A 23,917-nucleotide genomic window follows, 5' to 3' on the forward strand; every position below is an offset into this window, starting at 1 on the left:
ACAGGCATCAAAATAAGATACTGTAATAAATTGAATCTATTTATCAACAGCAGGTGTGCTCCATAATCAAAATCTCTATTCTTTTCTTCATCCACTAAGGCTACAAAAGGTTCGAGGACCCGAAAGAAAATAAGAACTAAGAACATCAATATAACATTATGTGCCATAACCGAGCAACATTCTTCATTTAAACAATGTAATAGAATCTACGAGGCCAAAACACAAGCCAAGCTTCCTCAAGGATGATTAAAGTGAGTGATCAAAATAGTGATCTGTATGTACAAAGAAGACAGAGACTTGCACCCAACTATCATGAAACGCATCGTGACAAAGGCGATTTACAGAGTCCATAAGGGAAAATATCTGATTTCTGTTTAATGCAAGGATTACTCCAAGGGGCGTTAATTATATTTATACTTGATTCTCAAAACGAAACTCAATAAAGCCATGCTTGTCCAGAAACACACAAACATTAATCATCAGTACAGCAAGTCGAAGAAAAACTAACAACTTCTGCATGAAGGCGAGACTAATTTGACAGTAAGCTTTAGCTTCAGTGCACCCCAGAAACTCGTGATGAGTATCTGATGGGGTCAATCTTTCCTTTTACTCTGACAGAAACCAAATGCCATAAGACGTCACATTCTGTAATCTTCCAACGGATCTGGTGTCATAAACCAGGGCTCTCTGTACTTGAATTATAACGAAGCTTCACGAAATCTGAACGTGCACTATGAAATCACACACATTAGTTAGGAGGCGACACAATACACTTCAAGCATAAAAACAAAGCAGTTTCGAGCAACTTCAAGAATATTTATGAAAAAAAATCTTATTGCTCAAACATTCATTTATCTCATTCTTGAAACTACAGTGACTTAGCTTTTTAGAGTTCAGAAGGTTTGACAGTCGAAGAGACCTAGAATTATCAAAATGGATGGTATTGTTTCACGTTATAACATTTTTCAGCTCGATAGTAACATTTTAGTGACCCCTTGCTTTGGAATTCAATAGAAGACATGGGTGCAAAACCTGAAAACTCAAAAATTCACTACAATGCCTGTATAACAGTACATTTACCTTAGGAATTGCAATGAAATCCTAAAGGACTTCAACTATAGATCTCTTTTCTTGTGGAAAACATAGGATCATTCTTACAAGTAGTAAGATGAAAAGGAGCAAGCACAAAAGATGGAGGAAAATGAAAGCGCACTCATTGTTTTTGTTGGAACAGATATCCAGATAGGCAAATTCTCATATAGATATGGATGCATTAAACATTGAAAAACATATGTACAGTTATAAATGATGCAAAGCTTATAAGGTTCTCCTTTATTTTAAAAGAAGGTGACAGGTCATTTTCTGATCCAATTCTTCATCATAAAGACACGGCAACCTCACTCAGTAAAATTGATCTGAAGATAGCACAGTAAAAAGGCATCAGATAAACAAGCTTTAAACAAGATAAGAAGATGCCAGACACATGTTTATATTCAACGATGTGTGTATCTATTTGGATGAGGGAAGATGCCTAGACTCAAAATATTTATTCCCCAACAACTGAGGGGGAATAAGAGAATAATAAGATGGAATAGTATCAAACACAATCACAACAAGTTCTAAATTGCTATAAAAAGAGCTAAAAGTATTGCAAGCCTTCTCAGGAGGACCGAGGCTACATTAGATGATGGTGGAATATCTTATATGTCTCCCAGAGAGAGAAGATATCTAAGAATATGTTCCAAATAGTAACAAGATCGGCTATATTTAGGCAGATAAAGATCTATACCTGCAAGCTCTGTTTATAGTATGAGGGCATCATGGACTTGAAGACTATAGTTGAATTGAAAAGCATTTAACTGAAAGCATTAATAGTCCGTGCACGAAATCCAATTAACAATTAAAGATCAATAATTTCATCTGTCCTAGTCCTGCTATGTATAAAATAAGATAAGTAGGGATTATCCAGTACTTTTCCAGAAATGCTATATGTTTATTCGTTTGGAACAATCTTGATTTGGGGTCATCAAAGAACCAAGCTATACAGTAACAAGTTTCTAACAGTACTTAATAAGCATAAGACATCCGTTGAAAGCAAGTACACAATATACAATTCAAAAAACTCATTTTACAAATTAAGACATCTACAATTCACTAGATAGAAGACAGCAAATTTGCCAAAACATTAGTCCTAGCTGAGGTTCACATGCCACATTCCCAAGGCAATGAATCCACGAGACCCTGTATGACCAGTGTTCAATCAGCAAAAGAGAATCACAATCAACAATCCACACAGCAATTAACAAGACAGTATCACCAATTCAAAAAAAGAACATAAGACTACAAAAAGCCATCACCTTTATTCTGACTTCCAACATTGCTCCGTCTAACACTTGCTATTGTTTTGAGTCATATGATGTTGTGGATAGCCAGCATTATACTTATTGCCAGACCAGTCCCTCTGTTGCTGCATCATACTACCATACTGCTGCTGATAGTGATGGCTATGATGCGAATGCGGAGCTTCGTATCCATGGTAGCCGTGTCCATGCGCCATTCCCACCATTTGCATCGGCATAATCTGCGGAGGCGGAGGGTATGGCATCGGAATTGGCATCCCCATATGGTTATTGGCACTACTTCCATTACCAACACTGCTATGACTGCCGTTTGCAATTCCATTCCCATGGCTGGGGCCGGCGCTGGACGACTCATTGAAGCTCTGCGGGGGCAGAGGCGTGGAAGCGAAGAGATGATCGGAGGGGGACGGCCCCTCGTTGGACAACCCCTGCATCCTCTTCACATATAGCCTGTATTTCTGCAGATGGCTGGCGACATTCTCCCGGGTCAAACCCTCCACGTTCATCAGCTGCATAATCGTCTTGGGCACGGCGTTCTTCAGCCCTAGATGCGCCACCACATCCACGAAGCGCTTGTGCAGCTGCGGGGTCCACACGAGGCGCGGCCGCTTCAGAGTCTTGGCAGTGGCCGTTGACTGGTCGTCGGTGCAGTTGTCGACGGCCGGATCGTCGGCGGGGTCGGCCCGGCGGGTCTTCTTGGGGTCGGATCCGTCGTCGGCGTCGGCGTCGGGCATGGCGTGATCGTCGGCGTGAGCGGCGAAGGGCTTGAAATTGGCGGCGGGGGCGGCGGCGCGGAGGGAGGAGAGAGTGGTGCGGGAGGCGCGGGTGACGTCGACGGCGGTGCGGGGCGGGTCCGGCGAGATTCTGAAGGCGGAGGCCAATTCGAGTGGGATCAAGCACTGAGACAAGGGGGTGAGATCGTCGGCGGAGGGGAGGCCGGCCTCCCAGTCGGAGATGGCGTCGTCAATCTTCACTTCCTCACCCATGAGGGAATCAAAATCACATAATTTGTGGATTGTGAATTGATTGATGCAAATGGGGGAAGAGACAGAGAGGCGGTGGGGGCGGATTTAAATAACTTGTTTTTGGGTGCAAAAAGTGCAATATCAGATTCCACGCTGGACACCCTGCCCAGATATTTATTCATCCTTCAATAAATATCTCGCTCCCTTATCTCGATTCTTTTACAAACTCTAAACTGCCACCGCCGCACCTTTTTACTACTGCTATTTTTGTGTTGAGGTACTAAAACACAAGTTGTGCTTGTGTGTTCAATGGGTAAACTTATCACATTCCACGTTGAATGGATGTCCCACATTTTAATATTATTATTATTATTTTATAAATTATTACATAAATAAATTTAAAGATTGTGTGATGGAGGATTCGAACTCAGAACTATAAGTCTTAGACTTTTAGGCGTTAATATTCTACCGCTAAACCAACACACGCACACTTTAATATTCATTTTTATTTTTAGTAAAAGAAGTGGAATATTTACTCTATTTTAATTATTTTAACACTCACATTCCACTCAATCACTTTATTAAATTTGTGTCACTTTCAATTGGATGCTAAAAGTTAGGACGGATAGAGTAGTTTATAAGATTATTGAATTTATAAGATATAATTAAAAGTTTGTAATTTGTCAAAATATATACATAGTTGAGCATATAAGCAAAAATAAATATGATGAATTTTGTACTAATCATATAAAAAAGTGGAAATCAATAGTAATTCATTTAATATTATTTCAATAGTTTGTAGCCAAAATCCAGTGTTGTGGACAAAATTGTTCCTGAATATACGTACAAAACATATCTCCATCGTCTTTCTTTCTCATTTTTTTTCTCTTTCTCCCTATCTCTCTATCCCCAACACATCCATCTCTCTCTCTCTCTCTCTCTCTCTCTCTCTCTCTCTCTCCCTGACAACTACATTTTCGTCCCCGCCGACCCCAGATCTAGTAATCTTCTTCAAATTCACCCAAACGTCGCCACGTTATACTTTTCTTCTCCAGAATCTGGCGAACTCCACCATTATGCCGTTATTTTCAGATACAACATCTAGTTCCAGATCTAGGAGTTCAAGTTCCAATAGATCCATGAGTTTCATATATGGAACGAGATGTTACGAATTCTTACCATCTGTTCCACGATTTGTTGCTCCAATTGGAGGAATGGCTGATGCTAATGCCTCATTATCGCCATCCATTCGATTTGTCTCAAGATCCGTGGTGTCGAAGGTTCTCATGAACGGTGTGAATGGAGCCATTAGAATTGTTCGTGCCCGCCGTTTCAAGATCTGTCGTACATATATGCGGCACGAGTGATCTTATGAAAAAACTCATCCGTACCATTTGTGCCAAGTGTGCACACAAAGACTTATGGTGAGAATAGGCCCTTTCGTACCATTCGTTGCGAAACGACATATTCGTACCATTCGTTCCAAGTGCAGCGTCGTGATGTTAGGACTACAGCAGTACAACACTTGCTTACTCTACACATTGTCATTGCTTTCAAAAAGTCTCCTAGGGCTCCTGGATCTGAGATAAATTGATTCTGGTTAGAAGATCGCTTATTTGTTGGTACATTTTGCATGATAGAATGCCCACTCTCGATTGTCTCATCAAGCACGATTTTATTTTACCCAACTTTTGTGCCTTGTGCTTTGAAGCGGCGAAATCTATGCACCACACTTTCTGGCACTATCGGAAAACTCGCTTGATCTGGAAAGAGTTACTTGAGTGGTTTTGCCTCCCTCATGGCCTAAATTGCTCGAATATTCATGATTTTTTTGTTTGGGCGTGGTCAATCGATCATAGCCCCCAGATCAGGAGTTTTTGGAAATTGGGCGTCATTTATCTTATTTAGCCTATTTGGATCTCTCGTAATAATTGTTACTTTGAGGGTGTTAGGTCCGGAGGGTCTCGAATAGGTGTATGGGGGGGGAATACACCTATAGGCTATTTTTCAAAATGAAACTTTAAATACAAACAGACTCAACTTTTTTACTAAAAAGAGTTTTGTCAAAACAAGGTTGACGACTGATACTGAATACTCTTCAGTAAAGAGCTATCAGTTAAGTCAAAGACTTTAACTGATACACGTAAGGCATTAGTCGAGTTTGATAAACAAAGAGATGTTATGAATCTTACTGACTATCAGAAGATAGATCAGTGAGACTAATAACACACGCAGCGGAAAACTTTTGTTTCGAAATAGCCTGTGATTTTAATCATCTTGTCAGCAGTTAAGTTTCTCTTTGCAATTAATCAGTTTTCAGTTTAGGAAAGCAAAAACACAAGTAAGAAGGTAACTATTGAAAGCTGTAAATAACACAGAGATTTTTACGTGGTTCGAAAAACACTTCCTACATCCACGGTCGGTTGATCAGACCAACAATTTCACTGGGCATGTGCTTAAGGGTGCACAACAAACCGATGCGTGTGCTTACGGGTGCACAGCAAACCTGAACGTGTGCTTGCGGGTGCACAACAAACCGAAACAACTGAAGAGCCTATCTTCAGTACCAACACATTGGGTTGGATTTCTCACTCCTAGCGCACACTGGGCACTAAGATCTCACGGAGACAGAACACTGGTCTGAACTCCTTTTCGACACAAACTCTCAATTCGATTCGTTGAAAAGAGGTTTGAAAACTTGCCAACTAAACCACAAAGAACAAGTTTTTTGCAGTCAGTTTTACCTAGGCTTTGGATATACAATATTTGCCTACGTTCTAAGAGAATGTATGTAATCGGCAGTGACTGATTTTTGGCTTTGTGATTCTCTTCTTTGATTCAAACTTTGGGGAGGCTTGGTTTTGCTGAGTAACGAATTCGGCAGCGTTTCAGCTTATGTTGTTGAATCAGTGAAGATTGAAGTGATCCTCGAGCACAATTTATAGGAGACGTCTTGAATAGATCCGTTGGCGGAGATGGTCTTCAAGATTTCTTCCGTTAGAGAGTAATTTGAACTTGGGCTGAGGCTTCAATCTTCGAGGTTCCTTGTTTGGTGAGAACGGCTACTTTGAAGAGCAGGAGATGGGACATCTCTGAAAAGGTAATCACCAAAAAGAAATGGCCTCTGCAGAGAAAGGACGATCCTGAGATCTCTGCATTTAATGCGGCTGTACTTCTGGAGTGCGTAGCTTCCTTTGAACATAGGAGATTTAGTCCGTGGAAGAATGTTTAACTGATACTTGACTTTAGTATCAGTCCGCTGAATCCACGTGGCGCGCATTAAGTAATCAGTCGAAACTTATCCTTCGACTGATAAGTCAAATATCAGTATTTGACTTTGTCTTAATCGTTATATCAGTCGGCATCTTCAGTCTTCAGTCCTTCGTTCTTCAGTCTTCAGTCACCAGAACAACAACTAAGCTAGAAAAAGAACTCTAACACTTGAGTTCGAATAGTTCTAGTCTATTACAAGTGAAACCTATTGATTTTGGTATCATCAAAACTAGGATTATGATATTTCATTTAGTTCCCAACAGAGGGCAAATAATTCAACCATAAACACATTCTTCACGCCGTGAAAGTCGCATTCAACGAATTGGATAATACATTTTCTAAATTGGGCAATATGCATAATTCTTGGAAGGATTATACAATCATTTGGGCCATCGGTGTCTCATCCCGAGCGATGCCACCTCCGAAATTCATTAATGTTTCTTGGTGGCCCCCGGTTGCTCCTTGGATCAAAGCTAACACAGATGGCACTTCGATGGGAGCCCCAGGAACAATTGCGGCAAGTGGGGTTTTCCGTGATAACCACAGTTGTGTCTAGTGATGTTTTCACATCACAGGGGGTGGGATTTGCTTTTGAAGCGGAATTACTCGCAGTAATTTTGGTTATCAAAATTGCTTACTCACGTAACTGGTGGAACCTTTGGATCAAGGTTGATTCTAGCTACGTCATTCACCTTGTTCAAACATATTCTTTGACAGTTCCCTGGCGTTTCATTGCTTAATGGCATCGAACGACTAAGTTCCTCAATGACATGAATATCCAAGCTTCGCACATCTTTAGAGAGGGGAACTCTACCACTGACATTATGGTGAAACAAAGAAATGAGAAAGGATGGTGGCCTCATATGATCCCTGAGATTAGCAGCGCTATTAGGAAATGCATGGCGACGCATAACTACGTGCAGCAAAAATAGTGTTCCCATGGAATGCCTCAGAGTCTTGTTGTCATCTTCTTTCTTTCGTGACATTCATTTGCACACTGAGCCAACTTTCTTCCGTAATATGAAGGCCCACTGCCTCATCCATCTTTGGGATATCTTATCGAACACTTGGTAATTGGTATGTTGTTTCAAATGGGCGGCTTTTGCTTGGGATTAACAGGAGAGAGACTGAGTGCATTTCATCGAACATCTTCTGTCTATGCGTTTTTACCTTCGTGGGCTCACCAATATGATCATTATACGGACCGGTATCAAAACTCTTTTTTAGGTACCCGGTGAGTTGGGGCTTGGGGTTTTGAATGTTGGATCTTGATGTTCCTTCTCTGGTTGCTTTGGCTCGGGTGGTCTTGGAATTTCCTATCAAAATTTCCTATTGTCCTTGCTACGTGGCTGGTTCTTTTTTGTTTTAATATGTGTACGTGGTATGGCCTTCAGATTATACTTCCATTTGGGGCCTGGTGTTTACCACTTAATGCTCATTTGATTGCAAATCAATGGTGGCTTCTGCATGGATTTCAACATAAAGAATTGCCTCGCTTTTTTTTTTGGACCTCTCGAACAGGGATGAAGTTTCAGACTCTGGGTGATAGTTAATTAGTCCAAAAGCTCGGACTCTGGTTCCCTTTCCCGGTTTCGATTTGGGTATGGAATTTGGGCATTCACCTTCACTTGCTGGTCTTCGGACCCTTTCATTATTGTTACTTGGATTTTCACCTTCGAATTTTAAACGAGTACTCTTTTCCTTTTTTTAAGTTTTTTCCATAGGGTTTTCTTCAAGAAAGTTTTAATAAGGCTCGAGTCTGCGTCTCTGTGCTTTTAAGGGTTTTTTTTCTTTTTTCTTTTTAATAGAAAACACATTTTAATAATAATTTTATTATTTTCTTTTGCCAAACTTTTCACTTTTTTCTCTCATTTTCTCTCTCCCTTCTCCACCTATTTTTCTCATCCATCCTTAACTCCAGCATCGCGGTGTCCACTTCCACCGCCCCAAAAGCCGACAGATGGGTGGCATGGGCCATGGCGATGCAAATGCAAGAATAAGAATGTCCGCCAACTGTTCAGCTGAATGTCTCAATACAAAAATCTTGAATTTAAATGTTGGTATGATAACAGACAATATGATTTTTGTGTATTAAGTGTTGTTTTATTATTGATTATCAATCGATATCTAGATTTAACATTTAAAATAACTTTATTTTTATAATAAAAATGACTTAATTGATTTTTATTGTTATTATTTTTAAATTCATAACTAATACGATGAATTCACAACTAGGTTAGAACTGAATTCATAACTCTAATATAGATTGATTGTGAATTCGAGTTTTAAAGTTAGAATTGACAATTAAGAATAATCAAGATTGTGAATTCGAGTTTTAAAGTATAATTTACAACTAAGAATAGTCTTGATTGTAAATTTGAATTTTAAAGTTAGAATTAACAATTAAAAATAATTGTTGTTGTGAATTCGAGTTTTAAAGTAAGAATTTACAACCAAGCCATAGATTGGTGTGAATTGTGGATGTAAATATTCGCGGCTAAATTTCGTATAGCCCATTTAAATAAATATTCGCGGCCCAAGTGCCTAGCCCAATCCAAAAAACTGAATTAATTTCAATTAATTCAGCTCGCACCCTAGGTCATCAAGGTCCATTGACCCAAACCCTAGAGAGAGCAACGACTTAGGAAAGAAGGCAAGAAACGGATCAGGGATATCGACCCCACAAATATAGGAACAACTAGGGTTTAGGGAGACGTGTCAGCAAAATCCTAGCCGTCAGGCTATCAAGGTATAAATAAAGACCAATTAGGTCAATAGAGGCATACAATCACTCGCAGTCCAACATGTTCTCTCCACATTCTCTCCCCACTCGCACTACTCTGCCTCCACGCTTTCAGCCTTAGGTTTTCTGATGACCAGACCAACCGGGAAGACCCGACGGCCCCCGCTCATTGCCGAATCACCCTTCAACCCCGTCGACCAGATCGACCCGATTTACTCTTTCCTTTACCATAGTTCAATACTTTCAATACGATTTTTCTTAAATTTGTTTACTGACTTGAGAGTCACGAACCAAGCCGCTCGCGAACTATTCGGGGCTCGGCTAAAAAAAAATTCGTTCGAAATTCATTCATTTTCTAAACGAGCCGAACTCGAGCCCGAATCCGAGCTCGATAAAATTATCGAGCCAAACTCGAGCCTGTGCATGTTCGGCTCGTGAGCTCGCGAACATGTTCAGCTCGAACCTATTTGCGAGCCTATTTGCAAATAGGCTCACAAATATGTTTGCGAATAGGCTCACAAATATGTTCGCGAATAGGCTCGCGAATAGGTTCATTAAATAATAATTTTATATATTTTATTTGTTAAATATTTTTTAAATAATAAAAATAATACTCATAATTAAAAAAAATATTACTAACTTGATAAATTATCTATTTGTTAAAAATAAATTATAAATTATGATTCATAAATAGTCTAGTAATATATGAACAAATATAATTTTTTTATTTTAATGAAACCTTAATATATAAATAATTCGAACCGAGCTTGAATACAAGCTTGAATTTGAAATCGAGCTTGAAATTCGAGCCGAGCTCGAGATAAACGAATAATTAACGAGCCGAATTCGAACCAAACTCGAGCTTGATATTATATAAGCGAGCCGAGCTCGAGCTCATTTTTAGGCTCGAGCCGAACCAAATCTTCACGAACCGAGCCCGAGCCTGGAGGTATTCGGCTCGGCTCGTATACGGCCCTAGGTCACACCCCCACCGGTGCTCTAAGAAGGGCTCTAACGTTGTTCGTGTTTCAGGTTGCTAGTGTCCATCGTACCGGATGACCCCAACGTCCTTATCCGTAGTTGTTGGATCTATCCCCAACAGTAAGTGTGGTTAATTTCTAAGGGTTTTTTTTTTAATGGATAGTTTTTATTTTTTCTATTTTAATTTGGACATTTTTAAAGTTCACTAAAACTGTGTTACCTCGTCTCACGGCTTTACTTCAATCATCACAAGTATATGTTGCTAAACTTGAATGTATCATGTTAGTTGACACTTGAATGATTGTATATTTTCATAATATTAGCATGATTTATTTTGGATAATTATATTATTTTTATTGAATAATAGTGTAATAAATTTATTTTTGAATAACTGTAAAATTTCTAAACAATTATAATGGTGTTATTATAAATTTTATTTTATATATGATTTATTTTACAAGATAGAAAAATATGAATTCATATGCATCTTATGGATCTAAATTTCATTTTTACAATTATAATGGTGTTATTATAAATTTTATTTTATTTAGGATTTATTTTACAAGATAGAAAAATATGAATTCATATGCATCTTATGGATCTAAATTTCATTTTTTACGATCCGATGAACTTGAACCTCATTCGAACCTAAGTAAGAAATTTCATATTTAATTCTAAACCTAACAAAATCTGGTCCAAATGCAACCCACTCTCATCCCTAATTCACATGACATTATTTTTCAATTCAAGCGTCAATATTTTTAACGCAACAACATTTTTACTTCACCCTTCAGAAAATCCTAAATAAACCCAACATAGAAAAGAAGTTAATAAACCATATTAGTTCAAAGCCCTTAATAATACTTTTGTTAAAGGAACGCTTACTTTACATAATTAACTAGTGTATAACCCGTCGAAATTCGACGGGCCTTAAATTATAACTTAAATTATTTGTATTATTTCTATATAATATAATTATTTTTTAATTAATTTAATTAACTCGATGAAATAGAGTTTATATTATACTTATCTATATTCGTGAGTTAAATGTTAATTTTTTGCTAGTACAGTAAAACACCATTTTATATAAATTTTATGCAATTTTTCTATATTGATCGATAATAATTAATTTAAGATCTCATCTGTCATCTAAGCATCATTTCATCTCAACTCTATAAGATCAGATGATCATTAAGAACTCAAAAGAAGATATCTGACTTTTGGACGCCAAACTTTTGAGCATAATCTCATTTGGACTCTGAAATACAATATTTGACTTTTATGCGTCAAAGAATGAATGAGAATTGAGAAAAATTAGAATGGAGTGATTATACGACGCCACGTAGGATATGATTTATTTTGCTACTATATATATATATATAAATAAAATTTTATTGATCAGTGGAATATTAGTATAATGGTTTTTAGATATTCAATAGTTTTTAGATATATATAATGATTTTTATATATTTAATAGTTTTTCGATATGAAAATCGATTAAAAATTAAAAAAAAAATAAGAATGAATAAGAATTGGGAAAAATTATAATGGATTGATTATACGACGCCACGTAGGATAGAATTTATTTTATTGAAATATTTATATAAGGATTTTTTAGATATTTAGTTTTTAAATATATCATTACTTTTAGATTTTTAATAGTTTTTAGATATAGAAATTGATTAAAATATAGAAAAAAAATATGAATGAATGAGAATTGAGGAAATTATAACACATAGGATAGAATTTATTTTGTTGAAATATTTATATAATAATTTTTTAGATATTTAGTTTTTAAATATATCATGACTTTTAGATTTTTAATAGTTTTTAGATATAGAAATTGATTAAAATTTACAAACTTTTTAATCAATTTATTTATCTTAAATCCCACATCGAAATTTTAACAAACTTCACCAATTATAGTCATATATTTATTATGATGTGTTTTGACGGGAACTGGTAGTAAAAACACTTTTGAAATGAGTTTGCGACATGACTGGTATATACATTCTAAAAAGATTTCGTACAATGTATAGTTTATGCTATTTATTATTAATGTATACTTTGTAATGTTTAGAAACAAACATATTGATTGTAAGCTTTTATTGAGTTAGATAATCAATAATTATAACAATTTATATTGTTTATTTAGATATTTTATAAAATTTAAATGTGTTCGGATAATTAATGGATACTATTATATATATGTTTAAAAAGAGAGTTACTCTCTTTCATATGTTTGTCCATACAATTAAAATTACTTTAAATTGGGTTTGGCACGAATAAAAATATAGTATAAGTTTTAAACGAATGCGTAAATTATATAGTTTTTTTATTGTTCATACTATTTATTGTTAACAAACACACGCATACATGTTCAGGAGTTCACATCTATTTTTTGCGAAGACTTCACTAATTGTTGAATCTAAATAAACAAATTTTAGATCTTGTGTTCAAACACACATTTGATTCAATTTTTGATTTGATTTAATTTACATTTAAATTAGTTACATAATTTTGTGATATTCTCTTTCATTAAAATAGAGTACCGAATAAATTATTCTAAAATAAAAATATGTACTCCCTCCGTCCCGGCTTTTGGTATCCAGTTGAGAACGGCACGGGTTTTAATAAAGTGATTGATGTGTTGTGAGTGGAATAAGGGTCCTACATTTTATGTGAGAGTTAAAATAATTAAAGTGGAGTAAGGGCCCCATCTACTTTTACCAAAAATAGAAATGGATACTAAAATATGGGACGGCCAAAAAAGGAAAGTTGGATACTAAAAGCTGGGACGGAGGGAGTAATATTTATTTAAAATTAACCTAAATTAAATGTCTTATTATCGATCCATAAAATATTAAGAGAGAAACTGCTACATTTATTTGAAATTTACTTAAATTAGATGTTTGTAGTTGTAATCAGTTACTAAAAAATATTAAAAGAAAATGAATTAAATAATACATCAATAATGACTTCAACTTTCAAAGTCTGAAAAAATTATTAAATTTCCAATTACCGTATAATTTATCAAAAATTTCATCATGCACACGTTAGTTGTTGTGTCATGCGTATGACCACTCTCATCAGATACTAAAAGCTTTAGACCTATCTTCTAGTGACTCTTGAGATTCCCACGTACAATTGTCCATGTCTGAAAACATATTTCAGGAGATATAATCATACACTTGAAAGAGATTGTCCATTGACTCTTGTTATTATCATAGCAAAACAAACACTTAGAGGGAATTGCCTTCTCTGAAATGGAACCTACCTAATAGGAAATTTTGAGAAATTAGATGGACTCATCATCATTCTAGCTATAAAAAACTTCTAGCCCACATTTTTTTCTAAAATTTGTTTGTCTTTAATTACGCGTTCCCCAAGTTGAGTTATTATCAGCCTAGTGCTATTGCATAGATAAAAAAAATACACTTGATCGCTTCTTTATATTGAAATAATATTCATTTAATTAGAATAAAGATAATTTGAATTAATTATGTATGCTAATATAATTTATTAAATTATATATTAAGATTAAGAGTAAAATACATGTAATCTCATATTCTTAGTTAACTTGAGAACTTGACACGTATTCTAAAGTTGAGATGAAATTATGATGGCATACACGATGTAATGCCAACTTCCCTTATGGGTCACAGAGACTACCTGTTCAAACTTCGAAGTCATCTCCTAAAACAACCACCAAACATTCAAAAAGTTTTTTAGTCTTATCGGAAGATCTCATAATATCCTTTAAACTTTTCTTGAGCGCTTCAAAGTAGTATCTGACTATCTGTGAGGACTCCACTTAAATCATTATTTGGGTTGATATATATTCAACTATAAATAAAATCTTTTATCATATAAGGTATCAATATTATATAATTTGTTTAAGTATGCACATTAAGTTGTCTGTAACATATATGATGGAATGAAGTTGGAATTATAGTAATTTAGTTCATTAACAAACTAATGTGTGATATAACTCTAAATTAAATTTTACATGACATGATATCTCACCTTTAAATAATCACACATATAGATATAAATATCAACCGGTCTCTTATTTTATCAAAGATATATAGTTACTATATATATAGATATTTGAAAGCTTGAAAATTAAAATTAATTATACACCTTTTTATAGATGAAATATAAGAATACTTTATTTGTTAAAGAACGTATGTTAAATAGAATTTTAATTAAATTTTATTTGTGAGATATAATAGTTTTTAGATATGGAAATTGATAATAGTAGATATAAATTCATCTTTATTATGTGATTTTTTTTAGTTGTATTTTTTTACTATGCAATATTAGATTAAGTGATCGGTCATAATATAAGTTCATTTTAAAAAAAAAAAAAAATTAAAGAACCCTGTTGGTGATTCATTAGTGAGCTCTATTCCCTCCGTTGGGATAGAGGCCGATTTTCGCAAAATTGGATTACGGATTTTGTGAAGAACGCTTTACATAATATAAGTCTCTATATAGCCATATTTATTTATTTTTTGAGTTATGTTTTAGAAATAAAAATAGATTAAATTTTAGAAAAAAAAAATAAGAATGATGAGAATTGAGAAAAAATTAAAATGGAGTAATTATACGACGCCACGTATGATAATAATATAAATAATCAATGTGTTAAAAAATTCCAAAGTTATACTTTTATCTTTGAATCTTGATGCATTTATTTACCCACCAAATCTTTAAATTTACATCCATTCTGTTTATCTCTAATCAAATGACAATAACACCTTTTGAATTGCAGAGATGCATTTGGTTTCCATGAAATACGATATTTATTTCTTAAAAACCACAGAATATCAGACTCTAGCAACAGGGGAAAGAGGAGGATTTGAGGCATATTTTGCAGTAACCTCCACCTGAGCTCTGTTGATGATTTTCGACACGCTGTTTTCGGTTTCTCCAACCACTCTTGACGATAACAACACCGATCTGCCGCTGTGCGCAACTGCTATGGCAATGGAGAATGCTTGTATCAGTTTGAGCGATGAATCAAACTCGATTGAGAAGATCCCTTCCTCAAATGGCGACAAGACGAACATTGGCCGTTCACCTTCTTCCTGTGTAGAGCCAACAATGTTAACATCAGATGACCAAAAGAACTTTTACTTGAAATTGAATCACAAGTAAATACAATTGGGCATGCAGATTTACCTGAGAGAAAAGCTTCACAGCAGTTGACTGGTGGGATTTGATTGAGTTGAATCTCTGATTGCTGCCAGCAAGAACTGTTAACTGACAGCCCAAATCCCAGCCTCCGCAGTCACATGATCCACCCGATTTCCATCTTTTGATCAGCGGTGAAGGTTCTCCTTTGCTAGGCACCCCGTGATGACCACCGGGAAGGATAACCGTTGTGCTAAAAGGGCCATCACTTCCAGATTCATTCCCTTCATCATCTCGTGAACTTGAACGTTCTATGCCTCGTTGAAATGGCTCTTTCAAGCCTCTCGTTGATTGGTTTAACTGTCCACAAACCCTTTCTGGATACTTTACCACAACAGCAGCAAGCTCATCGCATGGCAAACAGTCTGCTGTCTGATCTGCCTCTCGTGACCCCACAGCCGACAAAACAAACTCCCTTCCACTAGATTTATCATGTCTTTTCCCAGTTGAATCAGTGTCCACAATGTCAGAGACCTTCATCTGTGCGACAATGTTTGATACAATACTTTGGTTATTGTCTTTGCTTCCTTGGTTGATCCACTGAGCATGTTTTTTCTTAGTGTCACTGAAAGAGAAAAATGTATAGATCCATCCGCGCATATGCTCCTTCGAACTTAATTCTTTAACCGTTGCTGCTAAAATATCACGGCAATTATCAACTGTAAATTTGAATAGCGGAAGACCATTCGTTGTTACAGCTATTTGCAGGAGAGCTTGCATTGATGATGTTCCATTCTTCTGCGTATGATGTGATCTACCAATATGATCCTTTCTGAAGCACTTTAAATCAACTGTACTTTTAACAGAAAGCAAAGCTCGAGATTCTCTTTGGCCACTGGACGACTTCAAGCTCCTCTCTCTTGCTGATGGATTTCTCTCAGATGATCGAGCAAACTCGCGAGATTCGACACCCTTTGGCTTCAATAATGGGTCAAGTAGCCTTCTCAGGGGACTAGATCTGGCTCTGCTAGTAGCATTTGATTTGCCACCAGCTGAATAATTTGAGCAAGCTGAAGTAGAAGTTGCCTTTGAATCAGGTAGGATATCCAAAACTTGTGTCGGTATATCTGACGAGTTTGAGTTGGAACTCTTGCCAAAGGTGAATCTTCGAGTTGGTGACGGATTCCTGACCTTGGTCGATTCCAAGCCATCCACTTTCATCTGGATAATTTCGTCTTGAGCTAAGTTTCTTGGCTTTGAGACCGAGTTCTTCTTTTCCAGATTCCTCCTTCTAGCAGGACTAATTGACACACTTTGAGTAAACGGGATTGTATGTTCTTCACCAGACTGGGAGTCGAGACGCCTTACTTCTTTGAAAGATTTCTCAACTTGTGAGTCCCTTGTCTTGCCATGTTCATTGAACATGGAGTAGAAATGGTTATCATCAGATCTTAAATTATTATGAGAGACCTTCGCATCAGGTCCTCCATCAAAGTGATTTTCTTCAAGCAATCGGCTTTTGTCGCTTTCAGATGAATCAGATTGATGGCATGCAGCAAAATGTCCATGTCCTGGATCATTTGTTGACTTGGGGACTCTTGTTTTGCATCTTTCAGAGGAATCAAGAGCGTTAATGCCAGAACTGCGAACCTGCTCTTTGGCTTTCGAAGCTTCGCCTTTGCGAAGGGTTCCATTCCCTTTAAAACCAGATACGATGCTATCAGTTTCAGAAGGCCGCGACCTTAGCTTAGTAACTTTCTGCAGGGACGGGTCTAGACGTCTGCTATCTTTTTGCCAGTTCGCCCTGTCCAGATTAGAAGACTGAGTTGCTTGCAACAAATCCTGCTGCACCCTTAAGAGATTATTTGAGTCATTCCTGTGCTTGGGGAGTGTTTCTCCACCCCCAGCAAGAAGTTCCAAGGCACTTGAACGGCATCCAGTTGAAGTTGAGGGACGATTTAGTTTCCGATGATGATGAGACATAGTGTTCTTGCTGCTAGGACGGGATGATGACGCTTTGGAGGAGACAAATGATGAAGAGGTACTACTGGAAGGTGAAGGCTCGACATTTATACCCAAGATATCAGCATTGCTATGTTGCCACTTCTCTAGTTGGCCCCAATCAAGGACCCCAATGTTGAAAAGTTTCTCCGGATTTTCTCCTCTCTCCAAATAACTAGGTAAACATGACATGTACCTAACAACTTCTTCACTTTTGCACAACTTTCTTTCGTCGTGTTGCTTCTGATGAAACCCTTTAGATTTTTCTGCATCCTTCACAGCTCGTGGATGTAAATCATTCTCATATTCCTCCAAGTTCAAAATGGACCCCAGTTTCTTCCTCTGTTTCGGTTGGGTTGACAAACCGATATTTAATTTACTCGCTTTTGTATCATATGACTCCTCACCACCATTTGAATGAAACCCCATCTTGCTAGTAACATGCATTAATGCATATGTTTTTGGAGACTTATGGACGCCATAAACTTGGTTGAACCAATTTCATCATCTGTCGAGAAAAAGTAAACCCCTAAATTATTTATTGAAGAAAAAATTAAACAAAAATAGCCAGAAATGACCGTAAGCACATCCACTCCAGCAGTAAATCTATATAAAGAATGGACACATACCTATAACGTACAGTGCATTGGTATTTTATCAGATAAATATCGTAAATAGAAGTTAGTCTCTGAGGTTAAAATGCCAAATTAACTTATTGGTAAGTTTCTGCACAAATTTAAATATTACTAGTCACAAATTAAAGAACCATGACTCCTTTATTTCGCAAACCCTAACTCTTCAACATTCATAGTATTTGGAGATGAGGAATGGAAGTTGAAGTGAAAATCAACTGACAAATGTTACTCAGCACATCATTAAAAACCATGAATGCATATGCATTATCAACGCGCATAAAACAACTATGCTTACAGGTGCGAGCATTTGGAGCACCTTCGAGCTCCAAAGCTCGCCACATTGCCTGTGGCGTCAACAGGGATCAACATGATCAATGGGACAACTCGACTTTCCCAATGAACGATAACAGTTTTTTTTTTTTCCTTTTCAGTTATGTTTACAGCACATAATTTGGAAATAATTGAATTCCACGAACCAGATTCTTTGCATACAATGAAAAAACTACTGGTAAACAGGGGCATACCTCTCTCAGCAACGCGATAGCATCCATTCCTTAGCCTAGTGAAGCACTGTCAACAAGCAGCTACACCAAACTTCTCTTCCATAGACCAAACTGATCTGTGACGATTTCCTTACAGTTTGGCAGAGGGGAGAGACGCCACAGCTCCAAATGACTGTTGGGATCAGAGCCCCTTCTTCTGACCATGAGCAGAGCCTATCGACCTACACGAACCATAGAGATCATACAAATCATAAACAAGAGATGGGCCAGTTCCGTTCGTTTCAAAAACCAACATCAAGCAACGATTAACTAGTTAACTCTAAATTTGCACATCTTGCCAAATCATTTTACATATAAAACAGCGAGAAGACAGCTCAGGCACGTAGAAAAGGGTTTTAAAGAAGAAAGAATCCAAAATGATGACTGAAAGTGGTCCTAAGTACTCACAAAGTCACAAGACTGACGAACACTGAGGATAAGGGTAAACTGTCTCGCTCCTTCAAGTATTAGATTTACATTTTTTTTTCAAATCCAGAAAATCCACAATTCCCAATTTCAAAAAAAAATGACAGTCGTGTTGACATTGGTTGAGATAAAAGTAAAATCAGAGCGGGCTAAAAGCGCTAAAAAAAGCTCTCTTTTTTTTTTTTGCTTTAATCCGCTCCAGACCACCCCCCTTTAATTTTTTTTTTATCCCTACCAACTGGCCAACCCACACAGGCACAAATTCAAATAAATTAAACAAGAGAGATCACACCTTCTGCATCTACACGTAATTGGAGGGTGGGTTCAAAAACCACATCAGTGAACTAGATTTGCTTGACAAACAGAAATCAAATTTCTTAACGTAGCGCCAAATGAACAGGAAATGCCACCGAACAGAAATAATAAACAAACGGCGATAATCACAATGTGTTTAACTGGCCACATTCTCCAAAATTAAACAAAATTCGCAATCATGGTTGATCCTTTTCGGAAAAGTAAAGGTGGCATACCCGAGTTTGCAACAAAAGTAGAAGCTGTCGGTGGGAAAAGGAGCGCAGCAAATCAGAGATGGAAAAGGGCGGAATCCGATGATCCAAAGACGGAACTGATAGCGGCTTTTCCAAGTGAATAATGCAGAATCAAAGAGAGAAAACAATGAACAAGTTGGATTCACATTCGGATTCGAAAAGAATGTGGTGGTTTTTCTAGGTCTGGAGATGGATGAGATCGGACGGCTGAGAATGGAGGAGTAAAACGCGGGAGGTCACATCCGCCGGGGTCCGCACCTCTCAGAGTAGCTTTCTGCAAATGTTACTTTATTATTGCAATTATTATTACTATTATTATACCAATATTGCAAAAGCAGACTCACCGCTTTCATAATCATCTCACTCATTCTATTCTTATTATTTTGCACCAAAATCCAGATTTTCACTTGCTTTTACAAAAAAATATTGATTTAAAAAATCAAACATTTTCTATTCTTATTATTTTGCACCAAACTCCAGATTTTCACTTGCTTTTACAAAAAAAAATATTGATTTAAAAAATCAAACATGTTCACTTGGAGACTCTTCTTGCGGCGGTCAACATGATATGTATATAATTATTTGAATTCTTTCCAACAACCCCAATTTTATGTGATGAATGATTTCATACTCTTTAGCTAGCTTTTGGAGCATACCTCTATTTGGGTCGAGAAGTGAACGTCGTAGCTTTTAACTGTTACTCGTATTTCTTATTATTCCATTTAATTAATATATAATCATTTACTGCCTAAAAGAAAATGTGATGAATGATTTCATACCTTAGAATTATATACAAATATATTTTTATTTTTTGATAATATAATTTAAATAGATGCAATTTGTATACTGCAGTGGAAATACTAAAAATAAAATAAAACACCATTTAAGAAAAACATTTCGTATTTTCCATAAACTAAAGAGTGGATTTTGAAAATAGCCACTTTAGAATTATAAATTTAAAAATTAGCCACTAAAATAAAAAAAAAAATTATCCGCAAATTCACAACCAGTCGAATTCACAAATAATATTAATTTTAGTTGTGACTTCAAGGTTTAAACTCGAATTCACAACTGAATAGCTAGTGTTGGTTGTAAATTCGAGTTTTAAAGTTTGAATTCACAACTAGAAATAGTGTTCGTGAATTCAAGTTTTAAAGTTTGAATTCACAACTAGAAATATTGTTAGTCGTGAATTCAAGGTTTTAAAACTCGAATTCACAACTAACACTAATAATTCAATTGTGAATTCATCAAACTGGTTGTGAATTCTAGTTTTAGAACTCGAATTCACAACCAACACAATTTATTGTGAACCAACACTAACTATTCAATTATGAATTCATCGAGTTGGTTGTAAATTCTAGTTTTAGTTGTGAATTCAAAAACATTAACATCATAAAACCCCTCATTCAAACAAAAACGATTTCCCAGGGCTAGGTCTTAAAATTACAATCTTGGTCGGTGCAAATACTATCTGATTTTCGATCAGAACTAATCAAATGAAAGGGAAGAATTTTTGACATCTATTTATTATATGAAAACACAATTTGTGGCAAAATTGTAATTAAAGAATCAATCAAATGGTATTTATAAAATTCAACAAATCCCATATATTTTCTCTCTCCTCTCTCCTCTCTTTCATCATACACATTCTTCAATTTTCTATACTCCCCCCCCCCCCCCCCTCTCATGTTCTCTTTTTCATATTTTTATGATTTTTTTTAAAATCAAATTTTATTTATAAAAAATATTCTATATATATCTTAAATTAAAGACAAATGCAAGATCTTTGATTTGGTATCAAATAATTATTCAACTCTTTTATTAGCATTCTAATAAATTCTAATAATATAATTTACTTTCCTACTTATCAATTGAAGCTTTTATAATAAGATGACATAGGTAATGAGCTAACTTAGAAAAAATAATTTTATGCATGATTAGCTTATGTTTTAAAAATATATATTGTGATGTGAAAATTCTTTTTTTATTATTTATTCATTTATTGTAATTTGAATTATGTGTTTATTTTATAATTTTAGGGAAGAAAATAAAGTTTTCCATCAAATAGATGGAAAATTAAAAACGATACTTTTCAAAATTATAAAATAAAATTAAGGAACTTTACTGAGTAATTGATGTAGATTATTTTAGTTTTTAAGAAAAAATAATTTTACATTTACTTATATTCTAACTATATTTAATATTTATTTTTTATTTATTTGATACATCATTTAATTTATTTATTTTTGATAAATTAACATGATTAAATAAAGAAATTTAAAGGCCGCGCCACAGTGAGCTCGAACCCAAGACTTTCGGTTTTAGACATTAACCCCTAATCGTTTAACCGATACATACACTATATTAGAAAGAATACAAAGATTCCTTCATCCCATCTAAAAAATACTAGTACCTTTTCTTTCCACAATTACGAGATGCAGACTCACAAACAGATCCTTTGGTTCCATTAGATTGTCAAAGGATTCTATTCTCTTAGAATAATCATAACAGAACTTCGTCTCTTCGTTGAGTTCATTTCTGGAAGAAGAAGAGCTCAGTCATCGATTCACCTCCGGAAGAAGAGGAAGACGTCGGCCGCCGAAGCCCGAAAGCTCATCATCTGAAGCCTCCAACAAGTAATTTTGAAACACTAGAAAGCCCTTTTCATTATTTTTGATATCGCATGGTGGATCATTTTCTCCACTCCCAGTATAATTAATGCTAATTTTTAGAAAATAATTTATTCTTCACTCACAATATAATAATTATATTTATTAAAACTCGTATCGTCCCTTTTTAGGATTATTTTTTGTGGACGTAGACTAGGTCGCATGGCACAAAGGATATTCATACTATTAAACTTGTACTATACATATATACATACAAGTATTCAACTTTTTTAGTTTTTCATTTTTTAGAGTAAGCAAAGATTCTTATAAATGAAGTACAGATAAATAAAATTGAAACCTATAGTTGCTCAAGTAATTCCTTTGGTCTGGATAGTCGCGGAAAGGAGCGGAATCTTTTTGAGTTCATTTTCTTTTCAGATTTTGAGAGAGATTAGATGAATGGGTTTGGGATTAGGTAGTGTAGTTGTCTAATTTATTGTCTTTATATTATGTTTTTGCGTATATGGACTAAATTAAAAAATATATAGTACGTTTCTGGTTCACAAAACCCAAATAACTAAACCCAAATCGATGCATCTTTTTAATCTTTTTTTATTGAAACCACGTAAGATGTTAATGCCTCTTATAATTTTATGCAAAAAAGTTAATGAACTAAAAGTAATACTCGTAAAAGATAGTGTACAATATTATAACCGATAGTTCCGTTGGATTTGGAGTCCGACAACGACGGGAATTTGACTTTCTTGCCGACGACAACGACGGGAATTTGAATTAATATAAGTAGTATTATTTGAGTTGAATACGAATTTTCAATTTGGGTTATGGCTGTAGGGCTGGATTTGTCAAATTTATTGTCTTTATTTGATATTTAGTTTTCCTTTAGTCCAAGCTAATCCAAAACAAAGGTATAGGTGCATTTGTACGCGTTTGTTTGTAAGCTAACAAGAGTTGGGGATAGTAAATGGTTTGGTTCGATTAAAATCAAATTGAATTTTTCGTTAACACCAATTGAAATATTTCAAACTAAATCATACTATAATTCTTCTATTTGTAAATATAAGATATATGAATTGAATATATTACAAAATCTTCTCAATAATTTGCAAACTAACAACTAATATAAAATGAATCAAATCCAAATAAAATAAAATTGCAATCCACATCTAGATGACATTTGAATTTAAAATCTCTTTATTAAGAATGATCTTTTAGAAACTCAACTTTGTCACTTGAAAAAAAAATCATCGGTTCAAATTCATGTGCTCATAACAACATTATCTCTTCTTCTATATGTATATGAATTCCGTTATAAAAAATGATAAGTTTCCGTTATAAAAAATGATGTGCTCATAACAACATTATCTCTTCTTCTATATGTATATGAATTCCGATATAAAAAATGATAAGTTTCCGTTATAAAAAATGATAAGTTTCATTTATGAATACTTTCACTCCAATTTATGTCTTTCTTCTTTTTATTGGTTTTGGTTTAATGAGGTAATAAACGAATATTTATTTGAGGTCGTATGGGAATGTTACACGAATTTGAAACTTCAATTATATTCTTACATTCTCAATTTAAATATGGGCAAATTGCATGAAAATACTTCACTTTATACCAAAATCTGATTTTTTGACAATTTTTTTAATTGTGGCAAAAATTTCAACGAG

At 35.3% G+C, this 23,917-nt stretch overlaps 2 protein-coding genes across 6 annotated transcripts; both read right to left on the reverse strand.

Annotated features, from left to right (window-relative positions):
• Positions 1-386: 386 nt before the first annotated feature.
• LOC131006807 (transcription factor PCL1-like) lies at positions 387-3,614 on the reverse strand. Of its 3 annotated transcripts, none has more exons than XM_057933957.1 (2): positions 2,358-3,614; positions 387-731 (listed from the first exon to the last, which is right to left on the reverse strand). In XM_057933957.1, the coding sequence occupies exon 1, from the start codon at positions 3,344-3,346 to the stop codon at positions 2,387-2,389; it is 960 nt and encodes a 319-aa protein (XP_057789940.1). In that variant the 5' UTR covers positions 3,347-3,614; the 3' UTR covers positions 387-731; positions 2,358-2,386. The 3 variants fall into 3 exon arrangements, with proteins under 3 accessions (XP_057789940.1, XP_057789939.1, XP_057789941.1); XM_057933956.1 differs by having other exon boundaries at positions 387-2,241; XM_057933958.1 differs by having other exon boundaries at positions 387-720; positions 2,358-3,508.
• Positions 3,615-14,991: 11,377 nt separating this feature from the next.
• LOC131006804 (uncharacterized) lies at positions 14,992-19,886 on the reverse strand. 3 transcript variants are annotated; one of them, XM_057933953.1, is made up of 4 exons: positions 19,596-19,886; positions 18,622-18,821; positions 15,510-17,970; positions 14,992-15,415 (listed from the first exon to the last, which is right to left on the reverse strand). In XM_057933953.1, exons 3-4 carry the CDS (start codon positions 17,907-17,909, stop codon positions 15,155-15,157), a joined length of 2,661 nt encoding a protein of 886 aa, XP_057789936.1. In that variant the 5' UTR covers positions 17,910-17,970; positions 18,622-18,821; positions 19,596-19,886; the 3' UTR covers positions 14,992-15,154. The 3 variants fall into 3 exon arrangements, with proteins under 3 accessions (XP_057789936.1, XP_057789937.1, XP_057789935.1); XM_057933954.1 differs by lacking the exon at positions 19,596-19,886 and adding an exon at positions 19,048-19,323; XM_057933952.1 differs by lacking the exon at positions 19,596-19,886 and having other exon boundaries at positions 18,622-19,507.
• Positions 19,887-23,917: the final 4,031 nt, after the last annotated feature.

This window comes from Salvia miltiorrhiza, chromosome 1 (assembly GCF_028751815.1).
Source record: "Salvia miltiorrhiza cultivar Shanhuang (shh) chromosome 1, IMPLAD_Smil_shh, whole genome shotgun sequence".
NCBI lineage: Eukaryota > Viridiplantae > Streptophyta > Magnoliopsida > Lamiales > Lamiaceae > Salvia > Salvia miltiorrhiza.

What these genes read in the sequence shown, in the direction of transcription:
- LOC131006807 (XM_057933957.1), bottom strand. Translation starts at nt 3,346, where the DNA reads ATGGGTGAGGAAGTGAAGATTGACGACGCCATCTCCGACTGGGAGGCC.
- LOC131006804 (XM_057933953.1), bottom strand. Translation starts at nt 17,909, where the DNA reads ATGCATGTTACTAGCAAGATGGGGTTTCATTCAAATGGTGGTGAGGAG. An exon ending in CTGTGAAGCTTTTCTCTCAG is followed by an intron (nt 15,416 to 15,509) that starts GTAAATCTGCAT and finishes GGCTCTACACAG; the next exon opens with GAAGAAGGTGAACGGCCAAT.